General features: G+C 45.5%; 1 protein-coding gene across 1 annotated transcript in view; it reads right to left on the minus strand.

Annotated features, from left to right (window-relative positions):
• Positions 1-18,914, minus strand: part of KCP (kielin cysteine rich BMP regulator) — a 141,640-nt gene that overhangs the window by 73,291 nt on the left and 49,435 nt on the right. Inside the window, exons 15-23 of the mRNA XM_067469392.1 lie at positions 18,621-18,700; positions 14,490-14,589; positions 12,411-12,496; positions 10,515-10,608; positions 9,981-10,133; positions 5,227-5,333; positions 3,743-3,836; positions 2,913-3,086; positions 942-1,024 (exon numbers count right to left, since the gene is read on the minus strand). Coding sequence (XP_067325493.1) covers positions 942-1,024; positions 2,913-3,086; positions 3,743-3,836; positions 5,227-5,333; positions 9,981-10,133; positions 10,515-10,608; positions 12,411-12,496; positions 14,490-14,589; positions 18,621-18,700 — 971 coding nt within the window. The remainder of the gene's footprint in view (positions 1-941; positions 1,025-2,912; positions 3,087-3,742; positions 3,837-5,226; positions 5,334-9,980; positions 10,134-10,514; positions 10,609-12,410; positions 12,497-14,489; positions 14,590-18,620; positions 18,701-18,914) is intronic.

Consider the following 18,914-nt stretch of genomic DNA (forward strand, 5'->3'; position numbering starts at 1 on the left):
GGGTATAACTGTATGGGTTTTTAGAATACAGTTCTGGAGAACTTTTCCTCTGAGGAGATCTATGCTCAAAGGTTCTGCTCCGAGGAGCAGGTTGGAGAGAAGCCGTTATGCTGCTCTAAAGGGTAATTATGATTGTAATTATTATGTACAGCTGGTAATGTAGGTCAACCAGCAATCTTGGACCACACCGATAGGGTATAACTGTATGGGTTTTTAGAATACAGTTCTGGAGAACTTTTTCTCTATGGAGATCTATGCTCAAAGGCTCTGCTCTGAGGAGGAGGTTGGAGAGAAGCCGTTATGCTGCTCTAAAGGGTAATTATGATGGTAATTATTATGTACAGTGGGTAATGTAAGTCAACCGGCAATCTTGGACCATACCGATAGGGTATAACTGTATGGGTTTTTAGAATACAGTTCTGGAGAACTTTTCCTCTGAGGAGATCTATGCTCAAAGGCTCTACTCTGAGGAGCAGGTTGGAGAGAAGCCATTGTGCTGCTCTAATGGGAAATTATGATGGTAATTATTATGTACAGCTGGTAATGTAGGTCAACCAGTAATCTTGGGCCACACCCGATAGGGTATAACTGTATGGGTTTTTAGAATACAGTTCTGGAGAACTTTTTCTCTGAGGAGATCTATGCTCAAAGGCTCTGCTCTGAGGAGCAGGTTGGAGAGAAACCGTTATGCTGCTCTAAGGAATAGCTGTTTGCTCAAGGTTTATGTTTTGCTTTCTCATTTGACTGAAGATGAAGATGCCTTATTTTGTGTTACTTACAAAGACTATGTAAGTTTTTTCTGTTCATTCCTACTCCTGTCTGTGAGTTTTGTGCATGGGTTGTGGCAAAGATCTGCATGCTCTTCCCTCCCTGCAAAAAACAGCCTGACATTTCCTATTGGAAGGAGGACCTACAATGATGAGGAGGAAGACGTCACTCACAATGCAATGGCACCTCCGACACTTGTCCGTGGGGTGTGGGAATTCAGCTCCATTGGGGTACTCCTTCCCGGCGTAGTTGCAACCTGTGCAGAGAAGGAAGGGTTAATGCTACTTGCTGGCATGTTCTGCCACTTCGGGCTCCAGATGAAGCAGTGTGGTGGCCTTGCGTGAGCCACACTCTCTCAGCCTCAAAGGAGCAATTCTTGCTAGGAGAATTGGTTGGTTTGTTTTCAGTTGACCATAAACCAAAACATGATCTTAGAAGTCACAGGAGAGCAATCCTTCAATATTGTTTTCATTCAACACAACGCCAAACCAAAAACATGGCACGTTGACAACACATCAAGGAATGTAGATTGAATGCAGTTTGATAGCACTCGAACTGCCATGGTTCCTTGCTATGGAATCGTGGGAGTTGTAGTAGTAGGCACCAGCATTCTTTTTGGCTTTGCAAATCTACAACTCCCAGGATTCCATAGCATGGAGCCATGACAATAGGTTTTAATTATTTTCAACTGGGAATTTTTAAAAAATACTGTTTAGATTTAATCCCCTTTTAATGTTTGTACGAGGGTTGAATGAAAAGTAATGCCTCCACCTTCGTTACTTGGGTTTGGATGGGAATATTCTATTAAATCAAACGCAGATATAATCCTTAGAATGTGCTCTTGAACTACCACTCTTCACTTTTCCACATAATCACCAGACAATTGGATATATTTCTGCAAACGATGAACCTCACTATAGAATCATAGAATCAAAGAGTTGGAAGAGACCTCCTGGGCCATCCAGTCCAACCCCATTCTGCCAAGAAGCAGGAATATTGCATTCAAATCACCCCTGACAGATGGCCATCCAGCCTCTGTTTAAAAGCTTCCAAAGAAGGAGCCTCCACCACACCCCGGGCAGAGAGTTCCATTGCTGAACGGCTCTCACAGTCAGGAAGTTCTTCCTCATGTTCAGATGGAATCTCCTCTCTTGTAGTTTGAAGCCATTGTTCCTCTGGGGATGCTTGCCATAGATGCAGGCGAAACGCCAGGAGAGAATGCCTCTAGAACATGGCCATACAGCCCCAAAAAAACCTACAACAACCCAGTGATTCCAACCATGAAAGCCTTCAACAATATGATAAACAAGTTTTCTGAAGCTGACATGGAAGAAGTTGACACTCTGTTTCCACAACCAGCAAGTCACAGCTCTCTCAATGTCTTAATCAGAGGCATCATGATGTCCCCGCAGATCTTTTTTCATTATCAGGAACAGATGGAAGTCAGACGGTGCTAAATCTGGACTGTATGGACGATGTCATAAGGTGGTGAGACCCAATCTCTCAAGTTTCAAGTCTGTGCGCTTTCATTTCAGGTGTCAGCATCCTGGGTACCCATCATGCACAGATCTTCCGATAGCCAAGCAAAGCAATAATGTGACCCACACATTCTTGTGAAATGCCGATTATGCTTGACATTTCTCTCTGAGTGTTACGATGATCGTCCTGAATCAATCTGTCAATCTTCTGGTTGCGAAACTCAGTGGTTGCTGACAGAGGACGCCCAACTCTTTGCTTGTCACACAAGTCAGCGAGTGGCAAACTAACTCGCCCAATGATGCACAGTACTCACATCAACACAATCACCATAAACAGCTTGCATTCTCTGATGACTCTCCTTCTGCTGTCAAGAATTCAATGACTGCACATTGCTTAAGTCACATTGACTGACCGTCTGCGCAGGGTTCCATGCTTCACACTTTAACAACACAACCATTCGATGCTAAGGCTTCCCGCCAAAATGGAACTGTAGAGGAGAGTCTACTGAACAAGCCAGTACTTGCCGCATACCAGTACTGCCATCTGTAGAGGAGTTACCAAGGTGGAGGCATTACTTTTCATTCAATCCTCATATTGCTGATGCTTTTATGTTAAGCCGCTTTGAGCCCCTTCCAAGTCTAGGATTCTAGCATTCTATGACTTACCATTGCAGTTGTTCTGGCAGCAAGATCCCGGTAAAGGGTGGGCGCACAAAGCCCCCGGACACTGCCGTTCCATGCAGAGCATTTCGCCTCCGGTGCAGACGCAAGCCTGGCAAGGGTTCAAAGGGCTGGGGATCTCCACTCCGTCTGCTATGACCCGGTTCTCATAAGCACAGTCTAGAGCAGGATGGAGGAGGAAGAGGAGAGAGAGGATCCTGCTTTTATCACATGGCTGAGATGCAAATGCAATTTGAAAATCCACAACATATAGATATTAAAATGGAATTAAAAATACAGACACATTAAATAAATAAATAATAATAATAACAGCTAACAATAATCAAGCAGACAATGAGTAAATTAAAGCCTCGAGGATATAAACAATGTATAAACTATATGCAGTTAAATTAAATTGCAAAGTCTTTCTCGTTGTGTGTAGTTTGGTGAGAGCTGGTGCCTCTCCAAACTACAACTCCCAAGATTCCATACCATTGAGCCACAGCCTTTAAAGTGGTGTCAAACTGCGTTATTTTTGCAGTGTAGATGAACCCATGGAAGCAACCAAAGGTTGAGGTGGGCAGGACAAGTTGGAAAGACCCTTCAGCACTTTGAATGGGAGAATGGGATGCAAAGTGTCCTTCTTGTAGAAGGGAACAGTTCCCAAACATTGGGTGTTTTGGAGTTCAGTTCCCAGAATTCCTGAACTGGGAGTTGGGATCCAAAGCTTCTGGAGGACCAATGTTTGGAGATCTCTGTCATAGACAAAGAGAAGAATGGATTTGTTTCCCTTTCTACCATTTCTTTGGAGCTGAATTTTGGAAGTTAGGACTTACCAGGGCATGTGGAACAGCAAGATCCAGGCTTCTTCTGTGGTTGAGGGCAAGTGACCGGAGGGCAAACGATGGGGCTGCAGCTCACCGTCCCGTCCTGCAGCCAAAGGGAGACATTGAGCACATCCCAAACCCCAAATTTCATGTCTACATATACATGTCCAGCAGTGAGTCTTGCAGGAATTGGAAAACTATATACTGTATATGAAAACCCTGGGTTCACTGCTGACAGCAAGCTGAACACGAGCCTTCTGTGTGATGCTGCAGCAAAGAAGGCAAATAATATTTCAGCCTCCATTAATGGAACTGTTGTTCCTCGGTCTAATGGTTTTAAGGATCAAGAATGCAAGTTCCAGCTGAACATCAGGGCTATTATTCCAGGACAAAACAGTATAGAGTGGCATTATGATTTTTTTTTTCCAATCTGGACACCAAACCCCTCTTGATGCAGCCTAGAATCGCATTGGCCATTTTAGCTTCTGCATCACATTCTTGACTCATGCTCAGCTTGGGGTCTACTATGGACCCTTCTACTCTGCCATATAGTCAACAGGGACAAATGCAAGAGACTCCACTTAGGCAGAAAAAACGAAATGCAAAGTTACAGAATGGGGGACAATGAGGCCTGGTTCAAGAGCAGGACGTGCGAAAAAGACGTTTAACTTGTTTAACTTGTTGTCCTCGTGGACAACAAGTGAAACATGAGCCAACAATGTGATATGGCAGCAAAAAAAAGCCAATGGGATTTTGGCCTGCATCAAGAGGAGCCTAGTGTCTAGATCTAGGGAAGTCCTGCTCCCCATGCTCTATTCTGCTTTGGTCAGACCACACCTGGAATATTGTGTCCAATTTTGGGCACCACAATTCAAGAGAGATATCGACTCTAAGCTGGAATGTGTCCAGAGAAAGAGGACGACTAAAATGATCAAGGGTCTGGAGAACAAGCCCAATGAGGAGTGGCTTAAGGAGCTGGGCATGTTTAGCCTGAAGAAGGCAGAGAGATGATAGCCATGTATACATATGTGAGAGAAAGCCACAGGGAGGAGGGACCAAGCTTGTTTTCTGCTTCCCTGGAGACTAGGACGCAAAAAAATGGCTTCAAACTACAAGAAAAGAGATTCCATCTGAACATGAGGAAGAACTTCCTGACTGTGAGAGCCATTCAGCAGTGGAACTCTCTGCCCCGGAGGGAGTGTGGTGGAGGCTCCTTCTTTGGAAGCTTTTAAACAGAGGCTGGATGGCCATCTGTCAGGGGTGATTTGAATGCAATAATCCTGCTTCTTGGCAGAATGGGGTTGGACTGGATGGCCCAGGAGGTCTCTTTCAATCCTGTGATTCTATGATCCACTACCCTGGCTGGGGATTGTGGGATTTCTAATCCAAAATACCCGCATTTCCCATCTGCTAGGCTTGTGTACTTTCCCTCCCTTTTCTCTGTTTATTTTTGTAAATATCTATCTAATAATGGGAACCCTCCTGGATCTCACCGCACACCGGCAGCTCTGGCAAAGGTTATCGGGGTCTAGAAATTCCTGCCCGTTGCTGTAAAGCCGCTGGTTGAAGGAGCATCGCTGGCAGTCTGGGCAGCAGGTGCCTGGGGAGGAAGAGGAGGAAGAAGAGGATGCAGGTCATCAGTGAAGTCGTCTGTGTGCATTCAGAAGAAGACCTACAACTCTCGTATGCAGAAGCATACGAGAAGCTTTGCCTCTCATTGAACATCAAGGAAACCAAAGTGCTCTTCCAGCAGTCACCAGCCATCCCCTCTGCAATGCCAGAGATACAGCTTAATGGTGTCACATTAGAAAATGTGGACCATTTCTGCTCCCTTGGAAGCCACCTTTCCACCAAAGTCAACATCGACACTGAAATTCAACATCACCTGAGCTCTGCGAGTGCAGCATTTTTCCAAATGAAGCAGAGCGTGTTTGAGGACCGGGACATCATAGGGATGTTATTTGCTATTGTTTTAATGTTTATTGCTGTTTTATGAGTTATTTTGTTGTATTTGTGATGCTATTGTTTTGTTGTGTTTGGGCCTTGGCCTCTGTAAGCCGCACCGAATCCTTCAGGAGATGTTAGCGGGGTACAAATAAAGGATTATGATTATGATTATGATTATTATTGGGAGACCAGGTGCTTGTTTACAAAGCTATTGTCCTCCCAACCCTGCTCTATGCCTGCGAGACATGGACTGTCTACAGACATCAATATTAACACTGAAATACAACACCGCCTGAGCTCTGCGAGTGCAGCATTCTTCTGAATGAAGCAGAGAGTGTTTGAGGACCGGGACATCGGTAGGGATACAAAGGTGCTTGTTTACAAAGCTATTGTCCTCCCAACCCTGCTCTATGCCTGCGAGGCATGGACTGTCTACAGACGTCACATGCAACTCCTGGAACGATTCCATCAGCGTTGCCTCTGGAAAATCCTGCAAATCTCTTGGCAAGACAAGCGGACAAATGTTAGCATGCTGGAAGAAGCAAAGACCACTATCATCATCATCATCATCATCATCATTTATTTATTTAGACCATTTCTACCCTGCCCTTCTCACCCCTGAGGGGGGACTCAGGGCGGCTAACACAGGCAATTATTCAATGCCAACAGTATCAAAACAACAATATAAAACAGCAATATAAAATCCATTACATAACTATTAAGCAGTGATATTCATTAAAATTACATAACCACATAGAACAGATCACAGAATCACAGGTCATAAAGCCATTTCCAATTTTCAAACAATCCTATTGTCCAAGTTCAGTGCCTAAAGTGTTACTGTGCCCACTAGCCAAAGGCCTGGCTCCAAAACCATGTCTTTAGTTTTTTCCTAAAAGTAAGGAGGGAGGACGCCGATCTAATCTAGCTGGGGAGCAAATTCCATAAGGGGGGGGGTCACTACCGAGAAGGCCCTGTCCCTCGTCTCCACCAGACGTGTTTGAGACGCTGGTGGGACCGAGAGCAGGGCCTCCCCAGTAGATCTTAAATTACGAGGTGGAACGTAGAGAGAGATACGTTCGGATAAGTAAGCTGGGCTGGAGCCGTATAAGGTTTTATAGGCCAAGACCAGCACTTTGAATTGTGCTCGGAGGTGGACCGGTAGCCAGTGGAGCTGATGCAGCAGGGAGCTGGTATGCTCCCTGTATGGCGCTCCGGTGAGTAATTTGGCTGCTGCCCATTCGGCTAGTTGAAGTCTCCGAACAGTCTTCAAAGGCAACCCCACGTGCGTTGCAGTAATCTATTTGGGATGTAATCAGAGCATGGACCACCGTGACTTCCCAAGGTACGGGCGCAACTGGCGCACAAGCTTTAACTGTGCAAAAGCTCCCCTGGCCACCTCTGAGACCTGGGGTTCCAGGCTCAACGATGAATCCAGGATCACTCCCAAGCTGCAAACCTGCATCTTCAGGGGGAGTGTAACCCCATCCAACACAGGCTGTAACCCTATGCCCTGTTCGGCCTTTCGGCCTTTTGACTGACCAGGAGGACCTCTGTTTTGTCTGGATTCAATTTCAATTTGTTAGCCCTCATCCAGTCTGACACAGCAGCCAAGCACCGATTCAAGGTCTGAACAGCCTCCTTAGTAACAGGTGGGAAGGAGTGACAGATTTGGATGTCATCTGCGTACAGATAACACCTTAGTCCGAAACTCCAGATGATCTCCCCCAGCGGTTTCATGTAGATGTTAAATAACATCGGGGACAGTACTGAGCCCTGAGGGACTCCACAAAACAACAGTTGTGGAGCCGAACAGGTGTCACCCAATAACATCTTCTGTGACCGTCCCTCCAGGAAGGACCGGAGGCACTGCAAAGCAGTAGCTCCGAGTCCCATTTCTGCGAGGCGTCTCAGAAGGATACCGTGGTCAATGGTATCGAAGGCTGCGGAGAGATCCAGGAAGGGCAGGGGTCAAGGATGTATGTGGTTGGCCTCGCCTCTCCAAGGATCCTGTCCACATCCTTGAGCTGAACCAATTGAAATGAATCCATCAAAACCGGACAAGCAGGTGCACTTGTTACATCCTCAGAGACTGCTGTTAACGTGGCGTCGAAGTCAGAATGGATCAGAGCAACTTTGTCCACAAAGAACTGAGCAAATGCTTCACAGCGAGTTGCCGAGTTGTCAGGGATCTCGCTCTGAGGTGGGTTTAACAGCCCTCTGACAACTTGGAACAACTCAGCCCGACAGTTCTTTGCGGACGCAATATTGGCCGCAAGAAAAGATTTCTGTACGGCTTTTATTGCCGCATCATAGTGCCTTAGGAAGGCATCTAGACATGTTTGGGCTGATCTGCTAGGCTTCCGCCGCCACACGCACTCTAGTCTCCTCTTCTTTCGCTTCATCGCTGCCAGCTCCTCAGTAAACCAAGGAGCTGGTTTAGCTCGGTTACTTGAGAGGGGACGTTCTGGAGCGATTGTGTCTATTGCCCTGGACATCTCCCCATTCCAGAGGGAGACCAGAGCATCGACACCAAGAGGTGTCAGGAATCCATTAGGATCCATAAGTCTCCTGGGGCAGACAATTTTAATGGGTCCACCACCCCTGCAGAGGTTCGGGGGCGCAATTAGTCTAAGCCTGATCAGGTGGTGGTTGCTCCATGGCAATGGAGAGATGGTCAGTTCTTCTACACTGCCACCATCTTCCCATCCCTGACAGACGACCAGATCTAATGTGTGCCCAGCACTGTGGGTGGGACCAGATACTAATTGAGACAGGCCCATGGTTGCCATGGCGACCATGAAACCCTGAGCCGTTCCTGACAGAGTGGCCTCGGCATGAACATTGAAGTCTCCCAGCACTATTAACCATTGAGTCTCCAATGCCAGGCCCGAGACCACTCCGGCTAGCTGCAGCTAGTGCAGCGGGGTGGTCGGTACACTAACAGAATCCCTGTCCTGTTGACTGTGTTAGGCAGACACATTCAAAAGTGGTAGACTGTGGGATGGTGCACCTGGTCAGGGGGATAGTATAGACTATTGCAACCCCTTCTCCCCGCCCCCCCAGGTCTCGATTGATGCTGCACGGAATAGCCTGGTGGGCAAAGCTGGGAGAGATTACCCCGCCCCCCACCTCGTCCAACCAGGTTTCTGTTATGCATGCCAGGTCAGCGTGTTCATCAAGGATCAAATCTTGAATGATAGATGTTTTTCCGTTGACTGACCTGGCATTGAACAGCACCACTCTTAACCTGGAGGGACCGCCATCCTGGGACTTCAGCTTAACTTTACCAGGAGCCTGATTTAAATTTATCAGAGTTCTTTCAATTACTCTAGGCTGAATTGGTAAATTGGATCTGTCATGAATTCTTGGCCGAATCGGTAATTTAGGATCTTCACATATTTCAGTCCGAATTGGTAATTTGGATCTTGTACATGTTTTATGCTAGATTGGTAATTTGGGTCTCCCTTTCCCGTATCTCCCCCTCCCCATTACCACCTTGATAGGGCTCCCCTGCTTGTGCCAACCCCCCTCCCCAGCCAGTCCTCCTCCCCTCTCTTCCATAAGTGGTCTACACAAAATTCCGTGATCTGGAAATATATCTTCGAATACTGGATTCCCCCTTGCACCTCCCCCTGCCCTGCAGTCTATGCTTTCCTCCAAATTGCCCTTTTCCCCTGGATGTGTGCAAATTACAATACAAATATAAAGTGCAGAGGTAAAACATATGAGCATTGAAGCGATGGTCCTCCGCCATCAACTCCGCTGTACCGGCCACATTGTTTGGATGCCCGACCACTGTCTCCCAAAGCAGTTGCTCTATTCCAAACTCAAGAACGGAAAACGGAATGTTGGTGGGCAGGAAAAGATGGGATCAAAGCCAACCTTAAAAACTCTGGCATAGACACTGAGAACCTCGGAAGCCCTGGCCTTGGAGCACTCCAGCTGGAGGTCAGCTGTGACCAGCAGTGCTGCAGAATTTGAAGAGACATGAATGGAGGGCGAAAGAGAGAAACATGCCAAGAGGAAGGCGCATCAAGCCAACTCCGACTGGGACCACCTTCCACCTGGAAACCAATGTCCTAACTGTGAGAGAAGATGCGGGTCAAGAACAGGGCTCCACAGCCAATTATGGACCCATTTCCAAGAAACCATATCTGGAAGACCATCATCCTCAAGCTACGAGGAAACGCCTAAGTAGAAGTTGAAAGTAAGTTGGTATTATGGTTTTGAGTGTCGTTAAGAGAAGGATATAAGTAATTATAATTATAATTAATCTGGGAATAAGGGATGCGTTTACCTTGCAATTGGGCTGGATGCTGGCACGGAACTGGTGGGCACTGGACGGCGCTGCAGACTGGCTCCCCCTGGTGGCAGACACAGGTCCTGCAAGTCTCTCCTTCAGGTTCCCATTCGGTGCCGTCTTCGAACTCAATGCTGTCCAGAACGCAGACTGAAGGGTGAAAAAGACAAAATGCATGTTAGGCCTGGATTTTATCCCCAAATAGCAGGACAGAGCAATGCTTGGATATGAAGAAGCTGCATTGGTCCCCGAGAAGAACCAGTCCAACCACCACCACAACAATCAGGTTCTGTCTCCAAATTGCTCTTGCAGGAGCAAATTTACCATGTTATTGCCTTTCCATGGGCTCTTTTAGAGCTCTAATTTTACAATGCAACATCATCTTCCAAGGTGCATCTTCAATGTGGGATTAGCGGCTGTTAGGAATTGTTGGAGTTGGAGTCCAAAACACCTGGAGGGAAGGCCAAAGTTGGCCCATGCCTGGTTTCCCCCCTTTTGCCGCAAACACATGGTCTCGGGTTCAAGAATCACCTTTGCAGGAAGGGCAGCATTGCCCTGGCTCTCGAATGGGATGGGAGCACAGCAGCGGAGGACAGGCCTCTTCCTGGCACCGGACGCTCCCTTCCTGCTCAGAAAACAGAGGAAGACATCGAGAGAAGAGTAGCTGAGATACAAAGCAAGGCCCTTGCAACTGCTCCTGGGTTATCAATGCGATATACCCCTCCACCATCTCCCTCAATGGGGGCTCAGGGCAGCTTACATGAGGCCAAGCCCAAGCAACAAATTACAGCAAAATAAAACCAAAAACACAAGCACACAACAACATCAAAATTACATAAAAATATGTGAATACTAGGGCTGGGTGGTTTCGTTTCGTTAATTCGTAATTCGTTAAAAAAATCATTAATTTTTCAATTACAAAACGATAACGAACCAGTCTGGAGCAATTTTTTTAAAAAACAAATTTTTAAATCGTTTCGTAAATGTTTTGTATTTCGTTATTGTATTCGTTTCGTTATCGTTTTGAGGTCGTTTCGTTATTATTTCCGCATGTCTGGGGCAAGTTTTATAGTTGTTTTTGGTTTTCTAAGGGTTTTTATAGTTGTTTTTGGTTTAATTAAGCTTCAGAAGTTCCCCCTGTCCCATTTGGAGGTTTTTTAGCGTATTGCGCGGTCGCGTCCGCCATTAACGAATCGATTCGTTATTGTTTCGGAAATTGATTCGTTATTGTTTTGTAATTTTTTTCCACATTTACGAAATTTCGTAAATATCGAACTTTTTTAAAGGAAAATTTTGTAATTCTTTTAAATAACGAAACGCAAAACCCCCCCAAAAACGAATCGATTTTAGAAACAATTTTTTTCCGTTGTTACCCAGGCCTAGTGAATACATTAGCAATATAAAATTACAATAACACAATCACAGTGACAATGGGTGGGCCACATGTGCAGAATAAAATGATTAAAAACTCAGATTAGATAAAAGGAGGAACAGGTTATTTGAGAAGGGGAGCTCATTAAAAAACGGGGTTGTGGGACCAAGCTTTCCTACGAGGGGGGCGGGGATATGTACTCCAGTGACAGAAACCTCGAGGGTAAGCAATAATGTGAGGTTGTGTGCCTACTTACCAAAGGCGCTGCGGAAGAGCCAGGTTTTAAGGTCCTTTTTAAAGGTTTCTAGGGTAGGGGCTTTCCTGATCTCTCCAGGTAATGAGTTCCAGAGTTGGGGGGCCACAGAGGAGAAAGCTCTCTCCCTTGTACCCATAAGACGAGCTTGTGAAATTGGCAGGGGTGAAAGGAGGGCCTCCCCCGAAGATCGGAGGGCCCAGGCTTGTTCATAAGGGAGATACGGTCACAAAGGTAGGCGGGTCCCAAACCGTTTAGGGCCTTGTAGGTGATAACCTGCACCTTGAATTGGGCCCGGAGCTCCTTAAACAGGGGGGTCGACTGTTCCTTGTAACTAGCCCCAGTTATTAATCTGGCTGCCGAATATTGAACAAGTTGTAGTTCCCGGGCCGTCTTCAAGGGTAGCCCCATGTAGAGTGCATTGCAGTAGTCCAGTCTAGAGGTAACTAAGGCATGGACCACCATGGGAAAGTGGTCTAGAGGTAACTAAGGCATGGACCACCATGGGACTTCATGAGGTAAGGTCGTAGTTGGTGCATGAGTTTTAATTGTGCAAAGCCTCCCTCCCTGGTTACCGCTGACACCTGCGCATCAAGCATCAGCGCTGAATCCAGGAGGACCCCCAAACTGCAGACCTGTGATTTCAGGGGGAGTGCAACCCTGTCCAGCACAGGTTTCTCCCCAATCCTTTGACCAGAGGCAATGATTTGCTGTAATAATACACCCTGGTTGTGAGATCAAAGCAGAATACTACTACTACTACTACTACTAATAATAATAATAATAATAATGCTCTACTTACTGTGCATGTGCAGCGCAGGCAGGGGCTCTCTCCCGCAGGAGTGAAGGTCTCTCCATTGGGATACAGGCGACCTTCAAAATCACACACTGGCAAGAAAGAAAGAAGCAGAAGAGAGAAGCAGGAGTTGGAAGGGAACCCCAAAGGCCATCCAGTACAACCCCCTTCTTTCTGCCAGGCGGGAAGACACAATCTGTTGCTATTAGGGGTTTACAACAGGATTTTTCTAAGCAACAGGGAGGATCAGAACCTTTTCTATTACAGCTGCCACAAGTTAATTGGGTGTGTTATCTGCTTCAGTATACAACAAGGCACTAAAGCTTGCAAGTTTTGAGTGCTGCATTTGGCTTAGCTTGATGGATTGTTTGAGCTGAAGAAAACTTTGCCTGTTGCTGGGAGATGTTATGCAGCACCCTGAAGCTGAAGACTACCTCCGTTTGGAGTGCCAAGGAAACTGCTTGTTTATAGTAAGATTATTTATTTATTTCAGACATTTGTATCCCGTCCTATCTCAACCTCCACAGAGGGACTCAGCAGCTAACAAACTGGCAACCCTGGGTGCCCACAACAAAAACATAAATATACAATTTAAATAACAATACAGCAATAAAACAGTAAAAACAGTAACAATCAAACAGTCAACACTCGCCAGTTTAAGTCATCATCCAAGGATAAGGACATTCTACTGATAACTAAGTAGAGAGACTATATTAATTTGCTATGTGTTTGCATATCGTCGCGTAAAGAAGACAACGACTCACTGGAGATATTGTTTGTCGTATATTGATGAGAACAATTCTTCTGTTTTGCTTTGTGTTTGTCACCTACAGTGAATAGAACTATATTTTTGGTTCTACTTAAAGCAACATACTCATGTGTATTTTTTGAGTTTTTATCACACTGAGAGTAAAGGGGGCTGCGACATTCTGCGGGTTATTAACGCTATTCTGACACAAAGTCCTCCCAACAGATGGCCATCCAACTCCTGTTTCTGAACCACCAGAAAAGGTGGTTCACCTCTGGACTCCAATGAGTGAAACCCAAATCAGTTCATTGTCAGATTTGCAATGGACCCCAAAGACCATCCAGTCCACCCCCCTTTCGTCACACAGGAAGACACCATCAAAGCCCTCCCAACAGATGGCCAGCCAGCCAGCCTCTGATTAAAAACCTCAAGGGAAGGAAACTTCAACACGATCCCAAGCAATATATTCCATGGTCAAAGAGGTAACGTTTAAGTGGAATCCCTTTTCCTTATATTTGGATCAATTGCTCCATTGTTTCCTAGTTGCGAGTAGCAGAAAACAAGCCTACTCCAATAATAATAACAATAATAAATGTATTATTTAGATCTCTTCCTCTTTAGGTATCAAAGCCATTCCGTGCCAAGGATATTCCACATCAAAGCGCCGTTCTCTGCTGCTGTCCTTCTCTCAGCCTTCCACACTTTCTTTCTGTCTCTTTACATTATTATTTGTTACTAGCTGTACCCGCCACGCATTGCTATGGCCAGCCATCCCTTCCTCTTTCTCTCCTTCTTTCATTCCTTCCTTCATTCCCTCTTTCCTTCCTTCATTCCCTTTTCTTCTTTCCTTTCTTCCTCCTCTACCTCTTTCCTTCCTTCCTTAGCTTTTTGCTTCCATCTTTCCTTCTCTTTCTTTCTTTCTTTCTTTCTTTCTTTCTTTCCTTCCCTTCCTCTTTCTCTCCTTCTTTCTCTTCTTCATTCGCTCCCTCTTTCCTCCCTTCCGTTTATTTCTTTCAAGGAGATTATGTCCCAATCATCAAGTGTGTCTACACTGTAGAATGAATGCAGTTTGACCCTACTTCAGCTGCCATGTCTCCATGCAATGGAATCGTGGGTGTTGCAGTTTGGCAAGGTACAAGCCTCCTTGGGCAGCGGAGGAGAAAGACTGTGTAAAACTACTCTTAAGGTCCCTTAGCCTTGTGCCATGGACATTAAAGTGATTTCAAACTGCATTCATTCCACAGTGCAGATGCGTCCTTAGGAAAAGGTCTCCCCCAAATAGATACAAAGCTGAGCTTAGTCGGAGGCAGGAATTGGAGAGAGGAGAGACAACACACCTTCGCAGGTCGGGCAACACTGGCCTGGGAGTTTGGCCGGATGGGAGCACGACAAAGGCGGGCAGGTTGCAAACAGGTTCTCACACGTGACTTCTCCTGCCTGTCAAAACAAAGCAGAACATTACAGAATTGGTGAGAAACATAGAATCATAGAGTTGGAAGAGACCACATGGGCCATGTAGTCCAACCCCAATCTGCCATGCAGGGAAAACAATCAAAGGACCTCTGGTGGAAGCTTCCAAGGAAGGAGGTTCCACCAGACTTTGAGGCAGAGAGGTCCACTACTGAACAGCTCCTCTTACAGCCAGGAAGTTCTTCCTAATGTTCAATGGAACCTCCTTTCCAGTCATTTGAACCCATGGCTCCATTGAATCCTAGTCTCCTGGGCAGCATAAAGGAAGCCTGCTCCCTCTTCCTTATGACATCCTTTCACATGTTTATGCATAACTCTCATAGAATCATAGACTCCTAGAGTTGGAAGAGACCTCATGGGCCATCCAGTCCAACCCCATTCTGCCAAAAAGCAGGAAAATTGCATTCAAAGCACCCACAACAGATGACCACCCAGTCTCTGTTTAAAAGCCGCCAAAGAAGGAGCCTCCACCACACTCTGAGGCAGAGAGTTCCACTGCTGAACGGCTCTCACAGTCAGGAAGTTCTTCCTCATATTCATGTCATGAATGACTTTTCAATAACTTTGAAGCATAGGTTCTTTTTATTGCAATTTCCAGTGTGAGAAGGTATATTAGATGACAGAAAACATTTAGACAAAAATGACATTGAACATACAGACATACAGCAACTATATTGGATTTACAATTACATTGGTTAACAAACAAACAAAAGGGAATTACATTTTCACTCAACAGTCACACACATGTGCACGCATTCATCCACATGCATCCAAATATTCCCATATCCTTTTCTCCGTCCTTGGAGAAGCACCTCTTAGGCCAGACCCTGATTTCCTGCAGCCTGCCAACGTAGAGTTCCAAAACTTCCATAACGCCATAACTTCAAAATGCTGAAATGCCAAAACTTCTTTCCCTAAGCACAATGCCAAGGACCAGATCTATGTTTCCACACAGCAGAACCTGACTCCCTGCACAAAATCCAAGACTCCAAAAGAGCACTTCTTCCTTTTCCCTTGAGAAAGAAGCCCAAAGTGGCCAGACTGCTTCCGTGCAGATCTGCCACTCTCCAAATACACCATCTCTCTCCTTCCCATGGAGCAGAACATGGCGGATGAAGCAGACTTCTCGGTCTGCCACAATTTGAGTACTATTAGACTGAGTCTTTTATAGGAATATTTTGTTGACGTAGTCCCAAAGTTGTAAATCAATGATAGACGTCTTCCATCCTGGAACCATCTCAGTGTTGATCGTCTTGATTGGTGTTAACAAACACAAGGCTTGTGTTGACTTCCTTCTTAACATAAGGAAGGTTGCAAACATTTCTGTTATCACTGTCCCATTCTTATCAGAGTTTACTCTTCAGAGTTCATTAACACATTTTGATCACAGTTCCAGCAAGCAGGTAGTTAGTCATTGCAGGCCTTAATATTATACTGGTGTTTCCAAAATTATTAGCTCCATCCATACATCCTTCCATTCTTCCATTCATTCCCACATATCATTATTAAATTCACATTTCTCAAATCTGCACATTGAATTTCTTATTACGTTCAGGTGGAATCTCCTTTCCTGTAGTTTGAAGCCATTGTTCCATTACGTCCTAGTCTCTCTGCCCCCTCCTCCCTTGGTCACAAAATGGCAGCCAGTGGAGCTGACACAACATGGGAGTTGTGCTCCCTGGCTTCTGCTTGCTGGATGTTGGAGTTCAGCCTGTGATTGTGTCTAATGATCGGAATACTCTGGATGTTGGGAATGACAATAAGGTTTATGTACCTAGTTATGTTTCTATTGATTAGGTTGCTCTAGATGCAGAGAATGACAAAGGGATTCCTGTTCAAAATGTCTTTTCTGATGAGAATGTTCCTGAAGGGTTTGGGGATGATGGTATGGTTCCTGGAAGAGGGCCTGAATTGCTACCAGAGAATTACCAGGACTTTGTGCCTGAGAAAAGCTTGGCATCTGGGCCAGCTGCAGAAATTGATGAGCCAGTAGATAGAAGGCATGTTTTCATTGTTATGTTATGTTATTTTACTGAGTATGATTTTGCTTTATCGTTTTTTGTACTCATATGCTGTATGTATTTTACTGTGTTGTTATTGTGTTTTGTTTTTACTTTATTGTAATATGCCGTTGGGCTTGGCCTCTTGTAAGCCGCCCCAAGTCCCCACTGGGGAGATGGTAGCAGGGTATTTAAAGTTTATCATCATCATCATCATCATCATCATTATTTTCAGTCAGCACAGGCAAACAAACCAATCTCTCAGGTGCTCTGCCAGGCTGAGAGAGCGCTTGATAACAGAGTCAAGGCTGAAACAAAATCTGTCCCTGGCCACTTGGGACATAGAGTAGGTTAGGGGATAAAAGTGTCAAGTACAGAATCTGTAGTCAGACGAAGCAACGTTGGAATTGAGTCAAGACATCTTCCCAAGTCCCTGGAAGCCTTCCTTTGGATAGATTCATGTGTTAAGTGCCTTGTTTGATTTATGATTCAAGTTTTGGAATTTTGCCTTGGAAGTTTCAGTATTTGCTTTCCATGAACTCTGATGGACTTATTTCCTGGACTATTTGTTCCTGTTTATCTTTCTACCTAATTGGATTTACCTATTTTTATGGAGTTTTTTTTTTTACTGCTACTGCTTTTAAAATATTTTCAATAAACTGCTTGCATTTCTACTCAGTTGTGTGGTGTTTAAAGTCAGAGGGCTTTCCTGACCTGGAGTGCAACAAAAGCCAGCACTTTGAATTGTGCTCAGTAGCAAACTGGCAGCCAGTGAAGCTGGTGCAACCAGAGGTGGCCCTAGGTAATTTTCAACGGTAAGCAAACAGTATTTTGCCCCCCCCCCCCCCCCAAATCACTGATATATATTTTCTGTTCATCGTGGGAGTTCTGTGTGCCATATTTGGTTCAATTCCATCACTGGTGGAGTTCAGAATGCTCTTTGATTGTAGGTGAACTATACATCCCAGTAACTACAACTCGTATATGTCAAGGTCTATTTTCTCCCATGAGTGCCTCAAGAAAAAAAAAGTGGCACTTAATTTTTCTACTTGACAGATGCAACTGCCTTTCGGACTGTATAGGTCCACAGCAAGCTAGGCTATTTATGGTTGGGAGCTCACTCCGACCTGGGCTGGCTTTGAACTCATGACGTCTTGGTCAGTCATGATTTAATGCAGCTGGCTACTAATGAGCTGCAGCACATCTATAGACTTGATTAAATCAATTCTCTGGTCTTTAAATTATTTTATTTTATTATTTTAAATTAATATTTATTGAAAACCGCAAAACAGCAAGTCCGCAATAAGCGAACTGCGAAGTCGCGAGGGAACACTGTACTTCCTCATTGGGTTGTAGGTTTTTTGGTCTATATGGCCATGGTCTAGAGGCATTCTCTCCTGACGTTTCGCCTGCATCTATGGCAAGCATCCTCAGAGGTAGTGAGGATGCTTGCCATAGATGCAGGCGAAACGTCAGGAGAGAATGCCTCTAGACCATGGCCATATAGCCCGAAAAAACCTACAACAACCCAGTGATTCCGGCCATGAAAGCCGTCGACTATACTGCAAATGCTTACTTTGCGTAATGGGTTGAGCTGCCCCTGGGCGCAACATGGGAGTTCTGTGCTCCCTGAGCACTGCTCCAGTGAGCAACCTGGCTGCCGCTCGCTGGACCAGTTGGAGCTTCTGAACAGTCTTCAAAGGCCGCCCCATGTAGAGCATGTTGCAGTAATCTATATGGAATGTAACCAGAGCATGGACCACCATGGCCAAGTCAGACCCTTTCAGTCAGTCACTCCTTTCCAGGATGAAGAAGATGAACCATTGGAGAGAAGCACCCTTTGGGTCCAGTTGCTTAACCAATTACAGATCCACTGAACAGTAGCACTGCTTGGCCAACGTTTGACCAACATCTTTCAAGCCAGGTGTCTCTGTCTGTAGCGTTCCTATGACGGATTGAGCAATATTTGGGCGAAACCCACCCTGGTGCCAGACTCACCAAACAGGTGCACCTCTTGCAGGGGTCCTCGCTGGGCACCATCTCCCCACGGCGGTACTCCCGCTCTTCCCACAGGCAACCTGGAGGCACAAGAAGTGTGTCAAAACTCACAAGAGTTTGGTTGCACAGATGTCACACTGCAATCCCCTGACACACCAGCAGGTGGCAACCTTGGCACAGCACTCACCTGTCCCTTGTTCACTCACCTGTCCCTTGTAGTAACATACAATTCTCCCTCTGGCATTCACTTTGTTAGTTCTGTAATCTTTTAAGGTTATTTTGGATCCTGATCTT

Source organism: Anolis sagrei, chromosome 5, assembly GCF_037176765.1.
Source record: "Anolis sagrei isolate rAnoSag1 chromosome 5, rAnoSag1.mat, whole genome shotgun sequence".
NCBI classification, from domain to species: domain Eukaryota; kingdom Metazoa; phylum Chordata; class Lepidosauria; order Squamata; family Dactyloidae; genus Anolis; species Anolis sagrei.